Source organism: Erigeron canadensis, chromosome 8 (genome assembly GCF_010389155.1).
Source record: "Erigeron canadensis isolate Cc75 chromosome 8, C_canadensis_v1, whole genome shotgun sequence".
Taxonomy (NCBI): Eukaryota; Viridiplantae; Streptophyta; class Magnoliopsida; order Asterales; family Asteraceae; genus Erigeron; species Erigeron canadensis.
This window is the reverse complement of record NC_057768.1, coordinates 43,947,046-43,969,870: the sequence shown is the minus strand read 5'-3', so window position 1 is coordinate 43,969,870 and position 22,825 is coordinate 43,947,046. Positions and strand designations below refer to the sequence as shown.

Below are 22,825 nucleotides of genomic sequence, written 5' to 3'. Positions count from 1 at the left end.
TACACACACGAGTATATCTCAAAGAAATTGAACCTTTATGTATAAAAACTTCTTTAACTTAAAACCTTAGATACATTTCAATTTCAATTTTCATTTCACTCATATACCTTTGTTATTTAAACTAGTTACATTGAAGTTTATTTAAGTAGTGACAACTGACAAGACAAAATAATACTAAGCTTGTTTAGGAAGTGATAAAATGGGGTATTAAAAGAAAAAAAACACACAGGATGTTGCTTAACGCAAATTGCAATGAATTAGAAACCTCGTAATTAGAGTGGGATACGGGAGCACATGCTTTCGCACGTGTTTGGTTTCATTTGAATTTTCTTTCACTCGAGTGCCCAACAATCGAGTGCACTTCAAGCCACCATCTTTAACAAATGCCTTCACATTTTAGTTTTAAACAACTGGTAAATTTGATTAATTTGGTTAGTCTAAAACCATATCTTAAAATTTAATGCTGTCACATCATATTAGATCAAAGATTTAAACAATAATAGTAAGTGAAATTAATATGTTAGTATTAGTTTTTTAGGCATAATTTTAAGCCTATTTAATTATGGTGAGAGAAAGGTACCTGTGTGTTGCAGCGGTGATAGAGGTGATGACAGGGTGGTGATGTAATGGTGGTGACGGTGATGGGGTGATCTTTAGCTGTACAGGCTCTGCCATCGGATTTAAAAATTCGTCAAAAGTATATTGAATGACATCTTTAATGAAAGAGCATGGAATTTTAAGAACACCCAAATAATTTTTATAATATATCGATGACGTTTTTTTAGATAAAAGATTTTGAATGAATTAGATGAATAAATTGATTTATGGAGGAGGGAGAAAAAAATGAGTGGTTGAGATTTTAGGAGAGAAAGAGTATTATAGTTATTTTAGGTAAATATAAAATAGACAAAAGGGGCATTTTGGAAAAGTAAATGTTGAAACTTAAAATTTAGACCGATGTTATTTGATTTATAATATAGTATAGATATACTTCCTCCGTCCCAATTTAAATATCACGTTGACTAACTTTGACCGTAAATAACTTTGTTTGTGTCATGTAACACTTGATATAAAATATATGAATGAATTGAGTTTTTAATGTACTTTTCGTTCATATAAGTTTCATCAACTACTATATAGTACAAACAAAATTATTTACGGTCAAAGTTAGTCAACGTGACATTTAAATTGGGACGGAGGGAGTAGTATACATATATAATTAACCCGATGTGGTTGAAGACAAAAAAGTTACACTCTATTTTTTGACATGTGACTTTTGAATATATAGAAACGTAACCCCATGTTGTTAAATGGTGAGGTCCTAACCCTACAGTGAATAAACGATTACCTAAACCAAATCTCGTTACCTTATGCCGAGCAACAATGTCAAAGGATAAACCCAAGAGGCTTCCCCTAAACAGCTTGATGATTAATAGGAATAAAATAAAACTTGTATTTGGTAACACTCGAACTTCCACATTATTGGGAAAACCGAGAACCCTTACCAGCTACCACTCTAGATATTCGATAGATTAATTGTAAAATGGGTTGTGTGTTCCATGAATTCATGTATTCTTTTTCATCTAAATGGACTAGTTTGATTTCGTTAAATCTTTTGCTTATGAGAACTTTATATAAATTTTAAGAGCGAGACTTTTGATATGGAAGTTATCATTTTTATTTTTATTTTTATATTATTCGTGCTAATAATAGCCTTATAGTCGGTCTAAAAGTAATGGCAAAATACTAATGTAACAAAACTAATGAAAAATTAAAGTTCGTTGTTGAGAGTCGTCTTAAAGTTTTGAAAAGCTAAAAGTATAATTATATGGAACGGAATATTGAAATGTTAATGTTACACTCCGAAAGTCTCGAGAATTCTAAGTTCTAACCATTAGTCAGTATTGCTCCTAATAAAAATGTCTTTCTTTAAATCGGGTTGTTAATTAGAGTTTAGAAATATATATAATAATAATAATAATAATAATAATAATAATATACATATAGACTGATGCGGTAAAACGTGGGAGACTCGTGCAAAGAGGGTTGACTTGACTGATACAAGGGTGGTTAGTTAACCTGCATTTGACATATGGAAGATGATGCATGTGATCATGCCAAAGTACTTTACTTTCATGGCCGTCAAGCATGCCTCTTTTTGCTTTCTTTTTTTTTTCCCTTTCTTTCGATCTCGATCTCTCTGTATTTTAAGTCATATGAATTTCCACTGGAGAACTTTAAATCGTACTCGCAAATAGTTTAATTCTCTATGTTGGAAAGCCGAAAGCAACCAACTTAATTAACTAAAGGTATTCAACAAATTAAAATAAACTTTTGTTATTAGCTGGTATATAGTTTATTGTTTTTATTCAAATCAGAATATTTCTTTGGTTTGTCAAACAAATACGATATTGATGCTGTATACGTTCAATTGTATTCTTTATGAAATGTCATCTGCATAACCGGTCACGCGGTCATAGCCGCACGATCATATATACCGGTTATTGACTTATTCCTGGGTCATCCATTACGCCTTACGGGACTAGCTAGGGTTGTTTTGAGGCTGTTAATTAAGCCGAAGTGTAATTGACAAGCTAACGTGGTTGATCTTTTCTTTTCTTTTTTTGTTTGTAGGCATGGAAATATTTATTTAATTCATAATTTACTCTATATATATGTTGGACTAGTATTTTATTGCAATATTATGATTACGGTTGGATCAGTGGTAAACACCCTTGCCTCTGGAGACACAGGTCATGGGTTCGATCCTCATCTCATGCAAAGGTTGGAGGCATTTTCTACCATTTAGGTAGAAACTGGAAGCAGCCTCTCTACTTAGGTAGAGGTAAGGTCTGCCTACATCTTAACATCCTCCACACACAGTCGAGGTATTGGGGCTCAAAACCCGCGGAAGACGGCACTGAGCAGTTACTTACTTACTATTTGGATATTTCAAAAAGATATAATCATTTAAAATATTACTCCGTAATTAATAAGTGACATGTTAAATGAATCTTTTAAAGATGACTGAAAAAAATAGCTAAAACTCAGATCGATCAAGAGAATACTTGTATTATATAACACATAAAATTTGAGTTATAAATAATTTAAATAGAGAAAAACTTTTTCTCGATATTAAACATGATACCATATGAAGTATAAAACAATCTTATGCGAGCATTTATGTAGAATTTGATTTTTTAAGATACAACACAATGAATGTGCCGCATATTATGTGAGCAACTAAGTAGAATTTGATTTTTTAAGATACAATAACACAATGAACGTGTCTAACGTTTTATTATGTCAAACACTTTTATATTGTTTATTTTGAGTAAACGATGTTAATATTACAACTTGTTCAAAAAACATAACATAACATCACCTATTCACATTAGCTATGTTAAAAAATCTAATAATAATTCAAATCACATTCGTCTAACTCTAAAATACTGTTACAATAATCAATTTTAATCTACAAGTTTGTTTCCTATTTAATAGAAACCTTTCACGATTATCTACTAAAATTATTTTAATAATAAAATTATAATGTCTTGAAATAAGTTTCCATTTTTCTTTATTTTGCACACTTTAATTTATTGTTTTTCGGATGATGTCATAAAAATATCAACACTATATATTAACATGTCATGAAAATCTCTTTTAAAGTAAAATGACATCATCACAACTAATGGAGATATAAGTGACACTGATACAATTAAGGGAATTGTGTTTTAACAGGGCTCGTGAAGGTATGTTATATCAGTCTTAACTAAAGAAGGTTTGTATTCAAGTCGGGTCTCAAAGTTAAAATAACTGAAAGTATAGTGGTAATAAAGCAAAATCGGTCAAAAATCTGTAAATTACTATTTATATATAAGTTCGATTTAAGTTTAATCAAAAATATTTACATTGTTAGTAAAGTTTCCACTTATTAACATTCTATATTTCTATGTGTAGCTTCCATTTTTCAAACATGTTCCAACTAATTAATAAGATATTTGTCAATACCATATACACTAATTTAGTAAAAAACGCATTATTATATTACAATGACACAATATTATGATTATGAAATAAATAACAAATTAGTTTTATTAAATGATGGTGTGAAATGTGAATATCCGACATGTTTGGCCTCTAATTGCAAAAGTAGACATTGTCAAGATTAGTTAGTTTAGCAAGCAATATACATCCATCATTATCTATTATCATTATTATTTAAATCTATCTATAATAATGTAAATTTAATAAAATAAAAACCAATCATGATTAAGAAAACCTTAAAACCAACATGTTGATGTGAGGTAGTTATCCTACTTTGCCAATCTCTTTTACATTAAGATACAACATTCATAATCTACTTTTGTCTTTCAATTTTACTTCTTTAATAATATGATTAAAAATATATATGGTATTAGATTAAACCTATTACAAGTAATTTCTATCCATAATGAAAGCTCAAAAATTAGTATTATGAGATATGATAACTCAAATTGCAATAAAACCAATATGACAAAGTAGAATTGAAACAATCAGGAATCTATATGCATAGGTTTAAATTTCTCAAGAAAAAAAACTAATCATACTTTTTAAAAAATATATAATTTTTTTTGTTAAACCTAAAAAAATGAGATATAATTGATCTCATACTTTTTTTTTGTTATAAATAATACAATAATAAAAATTATAATAAATAATAATGATAACTACGGAATTAAAAGTTAGAATACTACATTAAATTTTAAGTTTAAGATTTACATTAATATGTGAAAACTCATTATCTAAATTGGCTAAATAGTAAAAGAATAATTTACAAAATTAACCGTAAAATTACATGTAAGATAAAAGCTTATCTGGCTATTGAATATTAAATCCACCTAAGCCTTAAAATATCTTTTCTTAGTTATATATAATAACTAGCTTAAGAACCCGAGTGACTACCCAGATAGTATAATGATAACTAATTACAGTAAAAACAATTGAGATGTAACCGTTAAATGTAAAAACAATACAATACAACTGACTACATAATAAGTAATCAAAAAGAAGTAATAGATATCATGTATACAAATTTAATTTGAAAACTAGCAATGCATATGTTATCGTTGATTTGTGTTATTTATTTGAAAACGGCCTCATATGTTAACATGACAACATGCTCCAATCACGGTAGTAGTTTACTTAAACATTCAGACTTAAACCATGACTATTCTCATATATAAAAAAGGAGATATTTTTCTCTACATCATCTTCTAAATTACTGCATTTATATTATCAAATAATCAATTTTGGATGAGCAACAAAACTAATATGGTTACTTCTAAACAAAAAAAACTAATTCTCTTTTTCAACCTGGATTCAAAATCTGTAACATATCTTTTCATAAGCACCTTCCTTTAAATCAATATATAATACTTTGAGAACCATCAACATCACATAATAATATTATGTGTTTGTGTAGTGGCATGCCCAAAAGTTTTGGGGGAAAAAATGGGGAATTAAATTGGTTCTATTGTTTGTGATATATTAATCATGAGTTTCATGTATTTTATTCTTAATAGAAAAAAAAGACTATGCGTGGCTTTTGAAATCTGTTGTGAAATTGGGGTTCATGGATGTTTAATTTGGGGATCTAGAAGATATGTGTGCATAGCATATTAATTTATGGAAAATGCTAATTAAATTAGTTGTATTAATACTTCAAATTCAATTGGGATAAAATCATAAAATTAATTTTTTTAATCAGATTAATGAATTAAAGGGTTTTGGTTGTGCCAGCTTGTTTTTAGCTAAATTTTTGGTATGGACTTAAGTTTTATATAGAAAAAAGATAATAAATATACTTAAATTTCTATAAACTTTTGGTCCAAAATATTCATAGATTTTTTTCCCCCTGTCTTTTATTATTCAATCTTTTCTTTTCTTTTTTATACATTTTAAACTCTAGAATACAATAATGGATAAAAAACAAACAAGCCCAATATAAATTAAATATACGTATTTAAATGTCCAAGACTTGGGCTTTAGCCATTTTCCGGATCCAAACCATCCTCCATTGTTAAACCAGAAGAGATTGATGTAACAGTGTGATTGTTATATAAAAATCTATTACGTTTGTTGGTAAGATAAAGACCAAAGACCAAAATCTATTGTTTTCTTATTAGTATATATATTAGTCACTTGTTGCCGGTTACCAACCCGATAGTTAAAAAGGTGTTTGATGGTACGCTGGGAAAGCAAAGGTGGTGATGATTAGATCACGCTTTTATATGTAAAGAAAAGTCAAAATGATACATGAGATTCCATGTTTGCTTCTTCACCACACTACCTATGAATCAAATCATGCAACTTTTTTTCTTCCATACTGCTCAATTTTTATAAAGTTATATGAGGTGAAATAGATACTATGTATTTTGATACATATATCATACTCATGCCTTATTGGCGAAAACACATATTAATTAACGGTATAGAATGGTACTCTGGACTAGTAAACTCAGTAAATTTATAACCTTGACTCAGCTGGGTGTGACACGTGACTATATTCCGTCGAAAACTTAACAAAGATATCTAAAATGTGGCAATTTATAAATTCTCAAGCAAAAGTAAAATTACAAACACATGGGAACCTCATAATCAAAATTTAGAACATATATGATTTATCTATAACTTTATACATGTTTTGAGAAAATAATAAAAAGTTGGAAGTTTGCACATAATAATTTAATATAAGGAAGTATCATGCATAATTTAGAACTTAATAATTTAGAATATGGCATGGATATATAAGTTCCATGATTGCAAATTATGGTGGTATAATGATAGCCAGTCACATGCCTTGATCATACTAATACATAATATAGCAACAAAATGAACATTAGCCCATACATGACAGAATCCCCCACATATGGAAATTTTTGTATAGAAGCATTGTTAGAATATGATATTCATGTTTTCTTGTCAAAATCCTACCACTTAATAAAATCATAACATCAACAATGAAGGCTTAACTTCAAGTAACTAGTCATGATACCGGACATAAACATTTCAAGCATATATCATGGTTGTCAGGATCGAAATGTTTATGGGACAAATCATAGGGGATTGTTAGCTATAAATATTAAAAATGTTATCGTGACATTTTCTGAATAGAATCAAACGACCGCCACAAAACGATAGGCATTCAATTAACCATCTATACCTTGAACGAATGGGTGATATAAAGATACATATACTGTTGTGTGACTTCAACGAGTAAAAGTCATCAATCATTATAGGTTGTGTTTCGTACACCCAAATCATGATACAAATTGGGATTTTGGAAAGGCTTCAGATATCTTTCCTGGCCCAATGGGCTTCAAAACAGCCAATCTCAGAAGTCTTACTTTCCGCCAAAACCCAAAGGCACAAATTAGGCATGACATGACTGCAACACTGAAAAGGTCAACGGCACTGCCAGTGGCATTCGAATTTGAACTTATATATCTTGAAAATAAATACTAGTACTAAACATGAGCCCGGCTAATAATAAAAATTAAAAATGTCCTTTGATTGTTACAATAAAATTTAATGTGTTTTTATAACAAGGGTTAACTTTTTCAACTAGTCAAACATATTATTGTTGGATTATAAATAAATCCATTAATCTTTTTGTTCTTTTATTTATATACTTAGATAGTTACATAGATTAAGGGACTAGATCTTATGTGGAAAACCTTAAAACTGTCATACCTTTTGAATGGTTGGGACTGTCGAACAGGCAACTTGAAGGTTGCCACATAAAATCCTAAAAGTCACCATTGAAGCAATGCAAATATGCAATGTTTCAAAGCTTATGTCATACTAGTACATATAGGTTCATTCTGTAAACAATATCGCGTGGGGTTGAAATTCAAATATACATGCAGCTTCTTCTTCTTCTTTTTTTTTTTTTTGAATTTTACCCATCAAATTTCTTGCTACCCTCGATCTATATTTTGATTATTGTTTGATGTTGGTATCATGACACAACTGAGATTTTACTCATGTCACAACTATTTTCACACTTAAAATCTAAAATTATCGAGGAATTTCTAGCTGTTAAATAAACATAACAATCAGGATGACATGAAAAAAAATTCGACTATTCGAGAAGACATTGATCTAGTAAACTTATACATTTGATTCACAACTCTTTTTTTATTTAGTAGTCATTTCTATTTTATTGGTATACCAATATACCATATATGTGCAATATTTTGGTTTGGAGTAACAAGGTGTAACATTGATCAAATGTTTGTCAATTAAATTCACTCAAAAAGTCAAAGTCAAATAATTTCAAACAAATAAAAGGGCTTGCAAAGTTGCAAGGGCACTTGCTTGAGTTCAAGTTATCTGGCCTTTGCAAAGACAAAATTGCCCTAAGGATAAAAATAAAAATATAAAAAATCACAAATGGGATGTCAGCCACATGTAAGTTTTAGAAACATGAACCACTAGTATGAGATTATTTGATGCCAAGTCAGCCAAATTAGATTCTGCATGGGCCTACATGGCAACCCAAATAGCCAATCACAGCATTATTTCTTCTACTCCTATCCTTCAAGATAAGCCCATTTTGCCATTACATTAACACCAACCATCTATCTTTTTTTTTACAAACATACTCTCATTCTTCATTACCAATTCTTGAAGGCAAATACATTTTTTATAAAATAAAATAAAATGGCTTCCACTGCTTGTGCTTCTTCTGCCATTGCAGCTGTTGCTTTCTCATCTCCAAGGTAAACTTCCTTTTTATATATGCATGCAATTTTGGTTGTGTTTTTGGCTCTAATGTATATTAGGCCATCATGGAGTTAATTAATTATATATCTTTGTGCATCATATAGAATACTTGTATATATTTTATATCAACTTTTTATTTTTATATATAGTTCACAAAAGAGTGGATCAATAGTTGGATCAACAAAAGCTTCTTTTGTTGGTGGGAAGAAACTGAGAGTTAGCAAGTTGGGTGCGCCATCTGGCTCACGTTCGCTTAGCACTGTGTGTGTTGCAGCTGACCCCGACAGACCTATTTGGTTCCCTGGTAGCACCCCACCAGAATGGCTCGATGGCAGGTTCGATCAAAAATTATTATTATAAAAATAAAATCACAACTAGTGTGTTTTAAGTTTGTGATGCTTATGATGTTTGATTTTCGTAACTTGCAGCCTGCCCGGAGACTTCGGTTTCGATCCTCTTGGTCTAGGTAAGCCTGAACATAACCTATATGGTTTTAGTCTCTAGTGAATCTTATGGCCATGACTTTATACTAAGACATTAGCTGTTATGTATTGACAAACATCTTCTATAGATAGTAGGGTGTATTACTTGATACTAATTAGGGGATGTCTTGATTTATATATATATAGTATATGTTTTAAAATTGTTTATCGAGTTATTATGATATGAAGTAGGAATAATGGAGTTTCAATTCTAGTAGTGGTTGCAAGAGAGAACCAGGGCTGAAAAAATTGTTTCATACATTTTTCAGAAAAGTTTAATCATTTGATTACTATAACTTCAACTAAAAAACATACTTTGATAACCAAAGCCTGAAGACATAATCTTGAGAAAAAAAATCCCCAAACAACCCATTATGATCTTGGATTCTAAATTCAAAGATTTTACTATGAGTGGTTTCCTAACATGATTGAATTCTAAAATGATAGGATCTGATCCCGAGACCTTGAAATGGAACGTACAAGCGGAACTAGTACACTGCAGATGGGCAATGTTAGGAGCAGCCGGGATCTTCATCCCTGAATTCCTAACCAAAATCGGAATCCTAAACACTCCATCATGGTACACTGCTGGTGAACAAGAATACTTCACCGACAAAACCACCCTCTTCATCGTTGAGCTCATTTTTATCGGATGGGCAGAAGGAAGAAGATGGGCTGACATCATCAAGCCTGGGTGTGTCAACACTGACCCCATCTTCCCCAACAACAAGCTAACCGGAACTGATGTTGGCTACCCAGGTGGGCTATGGTTTGACCCACTCGGATGGGGAAACGCTTCACCTGCAAAGCTCAAGGAATTAAGGACAAAGGAGATCAAGAATGGGAGACTAGCTATGTTGGCTGTCATGGGTGCATGGTTCCAAGCCATCTACACTGGAACCGGACCCATTGACAACCTGTTTGCTCACCTTGCTGACCCTGGACACGCCACCATTTTTGCTGTAAGTGGATCTTTTACAGCTTACGGAGTTATGTTTATCGTATTATGCAAATTAAATTATGTTCTAAGTTACACCATGATGTTTTCAGGCATTCAAGGGCTAAATACATAGCAAAGAAAGATGATGATGGAAGGAGGATGGACTTTTTATAAGTGTTTTTGGCAAGTGATGTTTGTGTATTAATTATTAGGCAATGTATCTTATCTTCACTGTAGAAAAAGTAATGCAATGTACAAAAACCTATTCGAACTCACAATGTTACCTGCTAAGCTTGTATGTCATTCATATGGATTTAAAAATCTTCATCAAGATATGCACCATCGCGCCCTAAACTGCCAAGTAATGCTCGATTAACAACTTACAGGAGTAATGTATCTGCAGGTTAAGTTATAATATTTCTGGATACCGATCAACACACATGTGACATGTAATAGTCTCATTGTTCTATGCGTCGCATATTATATATGTCTAACTAGTGTGTTACTCCTGGGCATTGCAGCAGGTGCACACTATGTGTAAATGATAAGTCAATGAGTACAATTTTGTAAGGATGATATATATTGCATAGCCATACAAAAGGGTGAGTGTATTTGTTACATCAACAACCGGTATACAAAAGTCATTTTTGTTGCAAAAAAGGAAGTTAGAGTTTGTTTAATTTGTTCTATTCAGGCAGTTTTCATCTACAAAAGTGCCTGTCATTTCTAGAGCTAGCAAAAGAAGTTGTTCCTGTATGCCCTTTTTAGTTTTGGCTCTTGGGTTGGACCTTCACAGATAGAAGTTAACATCATTTGCTAGAAAGTTATCAGTGCTTAGATGCAAGAAAAAGATAACAAGAGTATCTCCATTCCAAAATGTGACTATTGAGTATTGATACAGCTATGATCTTAAAACACACTACATGTTGCTTACTTCAGTTTTTCTACATCAAAGGCATTTGAAATTTAGAATTCATAAAGGCGTGGAGGCTAAAAACTAATATTGTATATCAGGCATGTATCATGACCTAAGTTGCATCAATAATGTGAGCTGAAATTGGAATTCAGATTATACATCGAAACATAGGTGTAACAACAGCCACTTAATAAGCAAAAGTTTTTTGAGAAAGCAATAAAGATTGCTAACAGAAGTAAACCAGCTACTTTATCATAGATATTGGAAATTTTTTGCACGATTTAGATACCTAAATATCAGTTATGTTGACAGCTAAAGACATGTAGTTACATCAACTAAAGTACGATGAGAAGCAACGATATTTATCAATTGTTATCTGTATTACTTATACTATTCTATCAATTGTTGCTGAAAAAGTCAGAATCAAATAATAATGATACTTAGCTGTAACTTCCTATCATTACGATTTACCAGAAAAATCAGTCAGCCAATATACTTGGTGATTTATAGAAAATGTTATGGCAAGCTACTATTCTTACAATCGTAATCCTTACGTTTATATGTGCATATTTGAACATCATTATTTAGATGTGTAGAAGTAACAAAAATACAGATCAAGATTCCGTGAGCATTCTATGCTAAAAATGTAGGTTTAAAAAGCTGCATATCCTTGTTTTCTAAGAGAAGGTGATAGCAAACTGTCGATCAACTTGCAATTTACACACAACATAATTTATGAAGTCCAACTTACCAGACTCGAGTTTTTATTTTTTTCCTTTGCAGAATTTCTCCTGTTAAGATACACATAAGGGAAATCATCAAGAAAGTATATAGTTAGGCAATATCCCCAATTCTTTTATTCATGTTAGTTTGGTCGAGTGAGGTTGGGTTAAAACGTAGGCACACAGCAGCCTTAGGTGTGTTTCTAAGTTCATTAGCAGCTGCAATAACACAGTTGTGGGTTTCTAACGCATAGGTTTAAAGTTTCTGATCTAGGTAGTTTCAAAGCTAAGGTTCGGTGAACGGGTTTCTTTTAGACATTTCATCAAATATGTAATGTGCGAAGAGTAATAAAACATATTACTGGAGAAACTTGTGTGTGAACCATACACCAATAAGATTGGCAAAACATCTTCAGAATTCATTCGATAACCATATTGATAAAAGAAGATATCACATAACCAAAAAGTACAAAGGGTTCTTGTTGCAAAAATTTAAATCACTTGTTAACAACTTTCCTAAAACAGATTAATAGTTGCAAAAATTGATCTAGTAAAGTAGTAGCAACCATTAGAAGGTACCTACAAATGTAGCAACACATGCATTTTTTATTTTATTTTTAAAGTGTGGATCATTTGATCGCAATAGGGGATCTAGTTTACGTTGTCTTAACCGGGTCCGAGAGCCCCCTGACCCTCAATACCTAGTAGAAGGAGACACTCCCAACTAAACCGCCCGAAGACACGATATTTAATTGGGATAAAAACTGCCCTCTCTGCAGGAATCAAACCTGGAGGATTATATTGTGAAATTCCTTCAAATATTCTTCCCATGTCTCGAACTCAAAACCTCCTGCATGAAAAGTTGTTGCTCAACCACTGAGCTATAATGAGAAGTACAACAATACATGCATTTATACGAGCATGGTACCGTACCCGCGCAATGCGGCGGCGCTAGCGGGGACGACGGTGTTGTGGTGTCGGTGATGGTATTATTGGTGGTGGTGGCGGTGTCAATTGGTGTAAGATTATAGGTTGATGTAAAGGTGATAGTGAAAATATTTTAGAAGTCATTGCTAATTTGTAACTTCATTATTGTATGGATTATGGTTTTGTTTTGTTCTTTCTTTCTTTTTTTTTTTAGTTACAACAGCAAGCCAGCAAACGACTTGTTGAAAGTTAATGGTATATATTTGGTTTCTTCATACATCTCTTGTTATATTTGGTTGGGTTAAAACACAGGCACACAGTAGCCTTAGGTGTGTTTCTAAGTTCATTAGCAGCTGCAATAATACAGTTGTGGGTTTCTAACGCACAGGTTTAAAGTTCTGATCTAGGTAGTTTCAAAGCTAAGAGGTTCGGTGAACGGGTTTCTTTCAGACCCATTTCATCAAATATGTAATGTGTGAAGAGGGGAGAAACTTGTGTGTGAACCATATAACAATATTCTAGAAGATAAGGGTTTAAACGTAAATTAATTCATTAAAAGTATAAAATGTCAAGGGTAATTTCGATAATTTAAAAACAGAATTTTCTAAAAGTAAAAATAGAACTTTTGTTATTGGGGAATGATAAATCTACATCAATTTTTTTATGGCATTGTTGTAGATGCAAAGAGATATATATATGAATCTTTTGCAATAATTTTTGAAAGGTGTGACTCAAAAATGAGGGGAGATATCTTGGAGACGGTAAATATATAGTGGTAAAATGGTGAGAAGAAGATTTTGGATTCATTCAATCCTTGTGGTCGTTGGCTACTGGCAACCAATTCAACAGAAAAGAAAGAGAAAAAAAGTTAGTTAATAATAATATACATACAGCGTACGACTTCCATCCCCAAAACACTAGAAATTTTTCCTCCAAATTTGTTGGATAGAAAAAGTGAATTGAATTTGAAACAGAAACAGAAACAGAAAATCAAATGGGGTGGTGTCTGACGCTATTCACGCCATCAATTCTCACCGATCCATCCCCGACTTTCACATTCCCACCCAATTATTATTCGTCTTCTAAGCCTCCAAATTTGGGTGTCCGACAACAAACTCATCGCCATACACATCAGAAGAAGCAGCAGCAGCTCAATTGTTATGATAATGATGAAACCCCATCATCGTCATCACAATCATCTATGGATTCAATTGAATATAATAATAATAATAATCCCCCACAAGATGCTATTCTCAAAGCCATTTCAGGTCTCCCTTTCGATTTTCTACCTCCTCTTTTATTATTTATTATCATACACACATTGACACTGTCAAACACATAGATATATAGTAGCTAACTGAGTTGTGGGGGATATCTTTTAGGTATAAGATTTCCGTAGCGTTTAGAAATTTAGGTCAGAAGAATAAGGTCCATTCATCTGTTTGATGATTTTGTTTAAGTGCAATGATTTTAGCAGACACGTGTGTTCATACAGTCGTAGCATATTTCATGTTTGGGTACAACTCAACTCAACTCATTATCTAGATTCTACTACTTTAAACATACCCTAAGGTTTTTTGAGAAACCCTGCTAAGCATCTGCTTCTATATATAGCACATGAAGGAAAGTTTTAACCTACTACAGAGTGAAATGAATCACCGAAACATTGTCCATTCCAGATGTAGGCATGTATTGGACAAGTCTAAATTTAGACTATGAATTGGTTTAAGTAAGTCATAATCCATCTGTTTAGGTTAGTTAGGTCATAGTTTGGATAACAAAACTCCGTAGCTAGCAGATCAGATTTAGGTCATATACCGTAATACTGTATGTTATGTACCAAGGCTTTTTTGCCTTTCAATGCTTATAATCATCATTGATTATGTTGTCTGTTTGATTATACAAGTTGTGTGGGCATGTTAATGTCACTGGTTCCGATCATTTATGTTTTTAAGTGTTTTTTTTTTTTTTGTACAAAAGTTCTGATAATTGTTTGTGGAACTGTGGAGACTAACAATAAAAATGTTATTCAGAAATATCAAAGGCTGAAGGAAGGATCGGAAGAACTAGTACTTTAATTCTTGGAGGGACTATTACCGATGATTCGACCTATGACGGGATTAGTCTCACTAAGATGGTAGTCACGAAATTTATGTTTTAGCTACACCTATCATTCAAATAAACACGTCTATAACTTACAAATAAGCATATGAATTATGGAAAACCATAGAGCTCATTGTAGTATTGTGTTTTTATCAAGTTTTAACTATGTGATCGTTGTGATTTAATTTTGTCAAAGTTCAGTGCATACTTGAACTGCTTATAGTTCTTGAGTTAGTGATTTCATATGCTTGCATGACAGTTAAACATCTACCCAGCTGCACGAGGATTCACAGCTATTGGATCTGGGGGTGATGATTTTGTGCAATCGATGGTCTTTGCTGTTGAGTCAGTAGTTCAACATCCAATTCCTCAAGTAAGCTTAACTTCTTGTTGCTGTAACTTTATAGCTAGTATACAGGTGAACAAAATATCCCCCACCCCCAAGAACAACAATATGAATAGTTATAGGATGAAGGAAACCCCTTGACTTAAAAACGTACTTCAATGAAATTGTTTGAATGGTAGTCAGATATCTAATTTCCATTCAACAATTGATATTTATGGTGTGGTCAAAAAAGTTATTGTTAAGTGTAACTTTGCTAGAAAGTAGAACTTTTGCATTTTCTTTAGAAGTGAGGAAAAAATTGTTGCATTAATTTCAGGGTAAGGATATTCTTTCTTATTTAACAAACAGACGTCCTTAAACCCTTTCACAGTTTGGATTTGAAACCACAACCATATGGTTGATGGGGCACCTTATATACACCTCAGAGGCTTGTATACCACTAGGCTATAGGCCTGCTGGTACCGATTTTTGTAGATAATGTGTTACCACGTTGAATATCTACTTGTGGAACTAGTTTATGATAAAGATAACTCAAATGAAAAAGATAATACAGGAAATCGGTCATTTTAACTATTACAATTGCTTACCAACAGTCATCACATCACCACAACTGATTGTTTTTTTATTTAACCGGAAGACTATATTGGTTCTGCAGCAACATAATTCCACTAATTTTGGCAGGGCAAGGTGAAGCAGAAATTATCATCGGGTGGGAAATATGTCTCAGTGAACATTGGACCTGTTCAAATTGTTTCTAGTAACCAGGTTGGTGGTCTACATATATAAAATTCTTTTGTAGTAGCAGTGGCGGTTCTATCTAGTTCCCACATATCGTGGACCTAGGCTAGGGTGGAAAATTTTTTAGCAAGCATATAGAAAGGTAGAAAACTAAGTCTCGACATATGTTATCAAGATTTTTGGACCTAGATAAATTATAAAGTAAGCATTTTAAAGCATTTTTATTGGATAAGTTATATTTGGATACACGTGATATGTATTCCTAGATCCGCCACTGTGTAGTAGGTTTCCAATCTTACTATTGCCAGTTACTAGTCTTGATCATATGTTTTTATGTAAATGGATGAATAGTATGCTACCAGATGGGGGCATATATTTTGGGTAGTGAAGGATTCAAGTATAGCTAAACCATTTATGGATACTAACACAAACTTATGCTGTACTAAAATCTAAATTTCTGAAACTCGATGGGTCATCTAAAAGAGTGAGTTTGTCACCGGTTCTTTTGCATGCAATGAAGTGTGTTATAATTCTGTATAGCATGAAGTTCTATATATTGACATATTATTACTTCCCAACTATCAATGAGGGTTATTCTTGTTTTTTTGCAGGTTCAAGCTGTTTACCATGCTATGAAGAGAGATTTTCGAATGAGATACTTTCTGTAGTGTGCACATCTCTGTATGTATAAAAAAAACTTAATTTCTGGTATGGTTTATGTTATTCCATTGTAAATGTCAGTTGATCATCTCAATATCTCTGAACCTGTGTATCCATGAATTAGGCAAACTAGGCTGTATAGTTGTGTACTTGTGTTGCATACTTATTGTTTAAATTCCAGTTTGACAAGCTCTTACATAATTCCTATTGTGATTTAGCAGTGAGAATAGTGAACTCTGATCTGATTACATCTTTCCATAGGATCCACAGTAGTCCAATGTTCCCCCTCCCACTCCCCAATATTTCTCTCTGGAACGACTCAGGTGGCTTAGCTTCCAATTCTGATTAACTGTATTATAAGTGGATATCTCGTTTATACGTTGTGTCAATTTGAGTACGTGGGTTCAATTATTATGATTCCCGGCTCTCCCAAATAGAGATGATGAAAGAAATGGACCACACAAATTGTACTTAACTGGTTGTCACCACTCCTGTTGAATAACATTAAGAAATGTTTAATTGAAAGTGTATTAAAGATCCATTAAGAGAACTTAAGAATGTATTGATTATTTATACAGAAGTAGAGATGAATTCAATAAGACATTGAATGCACTACATATAGTACATATCGCATTTGGAAAGTTATCAGAGGCCCATAGCATAGCCACACAAATAAAGAAAATGCAAGTCATCATTAATAACAAACTCAGTAAGTAGTTACCAAACTATTAAATCGCATACTGATCATATAGCAACTAAAAGTAGAAGAAATTCAATGATACCTACTATAAGCCAAAGTACCAAACAACTAGGAATACATTGCAAGAGTTTGACAAAAGAAGGGTACATGAATGTCTGTTGGCCAAAATAACCATTAAGGCATTAGATCTTACAAGTTTCTTTTTACCTAATTTGTACCATTTTTATTTATATTTATCTGCGTTTCTTTATCAAACTGGAGGTTACCAATGAACCATGAATAACAGTGATAGATAGAACACCGAATACACAAGCTACACCTAGCATGTAAAATGGGTGCAGGGTGCATAAGGATGCTGTGCTTGGGATGGAATACGATCAAATTAGTAAGTTACAATCATAAAGCTAAAAGTGCTAGAAATTCCTGAAAGCCATACCATATAAGAGTTTCGTTGTCTAACTCCACCATCTTGTCGTAATTTAGTCATGATCATACTTATTTAGTGTTGAAAACACACAAGCATTAACAGATATTCAAATAAATACATGGTTAAGTGTGCAAGAGATGGAAACAAAATAAAGTGTCCTGTTGACTTCAGTGACATGCTATAAGTGCGCAAGAGATTGAAAGTTTGAAACCATATTGCTACTAGTCTTCACACCAACAAGTAGGTGAAAATTAGTTGTGGGTTTCTGTGGAAAGAGAGACGATTCTACTTGTTAATTTATAAATAGAGAAATGATTTATACTTCTATACTACTATATAAAAATTATACCCTTATGTTAAAAAGTTTACAATTTTAGGACATGCAAAATTACCATTTTACCCTTAATTAATTAACTTACACAATCATTCCATAATCTTTTAAAAGATATATTCACTATCCCTAATTTCAAATATCTTTGTATCAATTTCCTACACCACTTAACGCTGACGCCATCACCATACGTCGACGCCACCATATCGCAACTAATGTCATCGTCGCCGTATTGCGCGGGTACCATGCTCGTATTGTTACAACAATATTTAGTCATTTACAACAACAACTGCATTATACAGTTATATATTGTACAATAAAAATTTATACCTTTGTTGTAGATGGCTAATTATTGTTGTATCAATATCACTCTCATTGTAAATATGTTTTGTAATTTGGTATAAAACTATAGATAAACATTATTGTGACATTTTTTTTAAATTAGCATTTGACTTAAAGTAATATTTTTTTATGTTATATAATATTTAGATGAAAATATATGAATGAATTAGGTTTTAATATACTTTTATTTTTATAATTTTCATAAACTATAATAAATATAATACAAATTAAGAGATTTAAAGTTAAATATTGTAAATACACTTCCAAAAGTCAAAGTGTACATTTAAATATAGGGACGAAGTAAATATATATTTTTATGAACTTTCCATGTAAAATATATCAGCTTTAAATATCGTGAAATTGTTATGTAATCTTTGACCAGTGTATATTGTCATAAGTACTATTAAAAATAAGGAAAATATTAAGTCTAAAAACCAATCTAAAACCTTAAGAATTTAACATGTGAATTCCACTAATTCTCTTTCCTAATCTTGCCCCATAATTTTTTTACATGTCATCATCTTACTATTAGACATATCTTTAGACATACCAATTAGGTTGATTTATCATTATCCAAATTTAAAATGATGGATTTATTATAGTCAAAAGAAGGTATGTTACCAAAAAGGGAAGTTACTTTGATAGATTTATCACAGTTATGTATTACTGATTTATACAGTCAACTATAAAATTTATACCTTATAGTACATACATCAAAAATCTTGTTACAAATATTATTTCCCAACCAAAAAACTATATGACGACATATTGCTTAAAAGTACTTTAAACCGAAAGATAAATCTAATACCCTCTTCAAACCCTCAAACAACAAATTCAGTAGCGGGATTAAAACTCAATTCAATATCCAACCTCAAAATAACTAGAAAAAGGTTCAAACCAAACACAAACTTTAATCTTGAAGACGTGACTCGACGGTCTTCCAACATTCTATTCCTCGCGTATAATCACAACATTCTTTAGCCTTTACTCTTCACAGCCCAAAAGACTAAATGACAACTCAATTGGTTTTCGTAATACATATTCTGAACCGTCTTGCGAAGGGATGGCCTATCTACAAGTATTGAGTTAAATGTATATACGGATCGAGTCGCGATAATGAAATGTCTAATTATATTCATTCCCGAAAAGAAGTATTATATGGTGAAAGAAAAGCAGTTGACCAGAAAGTGAAAGTAGAAACTTGTATCAAATTGTCTTTCATTAAGGATACCACAAATATAATTTTGTTATAGAACATATGCTAAAAGTTAAATGACTTAAATCCTCTTCATTAAGTTTTCTGAGTTTGAGGCAGAACAAAAAACAATTGAATATGTATTTGAACTCTGAAATGCTTCAGTTTGTTTTTTTTTTATCCAAAAAAAAAGGGTGTAATCTGACCAATATCAAACTGTATTTTTGAAACATTCCCAAAACCAAAATTCAGGAACTCATATCTCTGATATTTAAAATACAAAAAATGGGTAAAGCATAAAATCTATCTGATCACATATTATATTACTTCTGATGATGCTAAAAATACAAAAAGTCTAACAACAATACCTTATAATAAAGATATCATATACAAAATATGACAATAATCATCTCATAAGGCTTTGACCACACCTCAAAACACTACATCGATCCTTAACAAAAACTAAATTCATCTTTCACATCGGTACCATTCCGGGACGCGGGCGGTATCTCAAAATGCCACAACCGTCCCGTCCCGTCTTTCAAGTTTTTCCTACACAAAAATTCTTCCGCATACGCCTTCTCAACTTTCCTATCGATATCGTGCAAAAACACATGTGTGACCCCGGGTTTTTTCCTGTTTCTAGCCATAACAGCAGCGGAATAAATCGCCCCCATCCTACCTGGCGCCTTGGGGAAATATCCCCTAGGCGCATCAATCATTATTATATCCCATTCCTTATCATACACTACATTTGGCAAACCCGTCAAGGCCAACTTACAACGTGTGTTACCACGTATATAAGATTTACTGACCCCACATTCGGGTTCATTTTTATAATGTTTCAATAAATCATCTGATTCAGAAAGCTGTGTACGGTAATTAACGTGCACAGCTTTCAAATCAGGTGCGTCTTTTAAAACAGTATGGACCCACTTTGTATCTTCCTCGAGAAATATAGTTAACCCACCAGGGTTAAAAGTTGACCACATTAAAGAATCATGGCCTAGGCCAAAAACTAGAAAATTGCAAGGGGAGATGGATTTAAGGACGTCGAACGATATCGAAATCTCGGCGAGGGATTGTTGCGGGACAGTTTTCGAAGTGGCGTAATGAAGAATAGCGCGAAGCTGGGACGGGACGGTGGTGGTTTGAAAGTTGTTGTTGAAGGTGGTTGATGAACCGGTGCAAATGAGGTTGTTTGTTTCGTCTCCGATGAATGTAAAGATTAAGAGACCGACACCGATGAGAGCCAAGAGAGAAAATGCTATGGATATTTTTTGGTCAGGGAACGGACGCAGTAGATTCATTTTAGTTTTGTTTTTGTGGTATGAGGAAATGTGAAATGGTGGTTATTATGTGGTTTTTGGTTTGTTATTGTCGTGTGTTTTGATAATTATGTGATGTGATGACATGATGTATGTGTGGAAAATGTGATATCTTTGTTTACCAAAATGCCCCTATCTGAGGAAAAAAAAAAAATCTAAAAATACGTTTTTTTGAAAATTAGTTTTATTGTAGGTTGAAAGGGTTGTATACTTGTATTCATATTTTGTTTTTCTTTTTCAAATCAACAAATATCTTTTTGTGAATTCATTTTTATTTACCTACAATAACAGTTGATTGTATCATTAAAATTGATATGATATATTTTATTTTCCCTCAACCTTGACTTCTCCAAATTTTGATGAGAGCTTGACGAAATCAATATTGGGAGTGAAATAAATAAGGTTTGTTGATATTTGAAAAATCTAATTAATTGATGTCTTGTTCCATATAAAAATTTCTAACTATGTAACTTCTTACTTAAATATAATATGGTTCAGATAAAATAATTCAGTTGGTCTGGGAAAATAGTTCTTCAATTACCAACTGAACAATCGTTTAAACACAATAAAGAAAAGACTTTTGGCAATTAAATTGAATAGCCGGGTTCAACTGTACTCATAAAATCATTTATATGTAGAATTATCTTATTAGTTCATGATATACTTATCTAAATGCAGTGATACTGGGAATGATTGTTTAGGACAAGGGTTTCACTTTTTAAATTGTAATTTTGTATTTAAAGCTAAAATGATTTAAAAAATATATTTTTTTTATGAAATAACTATAAATAATATTAGAAAATTGGTTATCTATTACTTATTGTAAATGAAAAATGACAATATATCTTTAGGAAAACGTAATAAAACAGACAATAAAAATTAAGAGTAGTAGCCTAGTAGTAGTAGGTAGGTATCAACTTTGAAAAAGGAAGTGATATTAGTACCACTTATTTTAATAGATTTACCACAACTGTGTAATACAGGTTTGTACAGTCAGCTGTAAAACTTGTACCTTGTGGTACATCCATCAAAAGTCGTGATACGAATATCATTTCCCCTTTGAAAACGGCAAACGAATTACGGTAAGTCCCTAAATTACCGAAACAATATTATTACGTACCAATATATATAGAGTTTGATTTGAAGCGTGATGACAAGAAACAATATTTTTTTGGGGGTGACCGAAAAAGACACAATATATTAAATTACGTACCAATATATAGATCTTATCATCATGTGAGTCCATCCCACAATCAGTCTACAAGTGTCCCATGCCTATTTGAATTGTTCCGAGTGGTTTTAAATCATTGTGGCCCATTTGATTTTTACCTTTGACACCTTCCCAATAGATACTCCACACTTTTGTTCTGGTGTTGCCCGCAATTGCTTTCCCATTTTATTGTATTCCTTTTTCTTTTGTGTTTCCTTTATTCAATCCTTTTTCAAGATTAGCATCACAAGCTTTTTATACAAATGGAATTCATAAAGATTATAAGAACGTATGGGTTATAATGACAAATATTTCTAAGCATGTCTATATTACGTAAAGCAAACATAATGGGCCAAGTCATGCACAAGACGAAATTCAAACAAACAAGTTCTTATTTGTTAGTATCAGTGTGGGCATCTACCTCCATCCTCATTTTGGTACAACATAATTTTTTTTAATTTTAAAAATATACAATATTTGAATTTGTCTGTAAAAAGAGTAAATACAGTGAATTCCATACAAAACGCAAGAAAACTTTCTAAATTTTTTTTCGTTCTAGATAATTTCGCTAAGACTCTGGCTAAGATGGTTTCGGTTGTAACAATCCTCAACTTGCTCTGGTTTGCTCCATTTCTTGTCCTTCTAAGAGGAAATTTGATGTTACCAACTTTACCAGTAAGTCATACAAG

At 32.2% G+C, this 22,825-nt stretch overlaps 3 protein-coding genes across 3 annotated transcripts; 2 read left to right on the top strand and 1 right to left on the bottom strand.

Annotated features, from left to right (window-relative positions):
- The first annotated feature begins 8,635 nt into the window (after window positions 1-8,635).
- LOC122580611 (chlorophyll a-b binding protein, chloroplastic) lies at window positions 8,636-10,494 on the top strand. Its single transcript, XM_043752876.1, has 5 exons — window positions 8,636-8,765; window positions 8,919-9,104; window positions 9,198-9,235; window positions 9,699-10,213; window positions 10,302-10,494. Exons 1-5 carry the CDS (start codon window positions 8,707-8,709, stop codon window positions 10,314-10,316), a joined length of 813 nt encoding a protein of 270 aa, XP_043608811.1. The 5' UTR covers window positions 8,636-8,706; the 3' UTR covers window positions 10,317-10,494.
- A 3,082-nt stretch (window positions 10,495-13,576) lies between these two features.
- On the top strand, window positions 13,577-16,804 carry LOC122578793. Its single transcript, XM_043750831.1, has 5 exons — window positions 13,577-14,024; window positions 14,790-14,893; window positions 15,119-15,232; window positions 15,887-15,970; window positions 16,555-16,804. The coding sequence occupies exons 1-5, from the start codon at window positions 13,751-13,753 to the stop codon at window positions 16,609-16,611; spliced, it is 633 nt and encodes a 210-aa protein (XP_043606766.1). The 5' UTR covers window positions 13,577-13,750; the 3' UTR covers window positions 16,612-16,804.
- A 3,084-nt stretch (window positions 16,805-19,888) lies between these two features.
- LOC122579374 (probable methyltransferase At1g27930) lies at window positions 19,889-20,985 on the bottom strand. The gene has a single exon (XM_043751539.1). The coding sequence runs from the start codon at window positions 20,906-20,908 to the stop codon at window positions 20,051-20,053; it is 858 nt and encodes a 285-aa protein (XP_043607474.1). The 5' UTR covers window positions 20,909-20,985; the 3' UTR covers window positions 19,889-20,050.
- Window positions 20,986-22,825: the final 1,840 nt, after the last annotated feature.

Excerpts from the sequence above, each read along its gene's own strand:
- LOC122580611 (XM_043752876.1), top strand. The coding sequence starts at position 8,707 with ATGGCTTCCACTGCTTGTGCTTCTTCTGCCATTGCAGCTGTTGCTTTC. Across the intron at positions 8,766-8,918 it reads GTTGCTTTCTCATCTCCAAG|TTCACAAAAGAGTGGATCAA; the intron begins GTAAACTTCCTT and ends TTTTATATATAG. Across the intron at positions 9,105-9,197 it reads CCAGAATGGCTCGATGGCAG|CCTGCCCGGAGACTTCGGTT; the intron begins GTTCGATCAAAA and ends CGTAACTTGCAG.
- LOC122578793 (XM_043750831.1), top strand. The coding sequence starts at position 13,751 with ATGGGGTGGTGTCTGACGCTATTCACGCCATCAATTCTCACCGATCCA. Across the intron at positions 14,894-15,118 it reads GGATTAGTCTCACTAAGATG|TTAAACATCTACCCAGCTGC; the intron begins GTAGTCACGAAA and ends CTTGCATGACAG. Across the intron at positions 15,233-15,886 it reads TTCAACATCCAATTCCTCAA|GGCAAGGTGAAGCAGAAATT; the intron begins GTAAGCTTAACT and ends TAATTTTGGCAG.
- LOC122579374 (XM_043751539.1), bottom strand. The coding sequence starts at position 20,908 with ATGAATCTACTGCGTCCGTTCCCTGACCAAAAAATATCCATAGCATTT.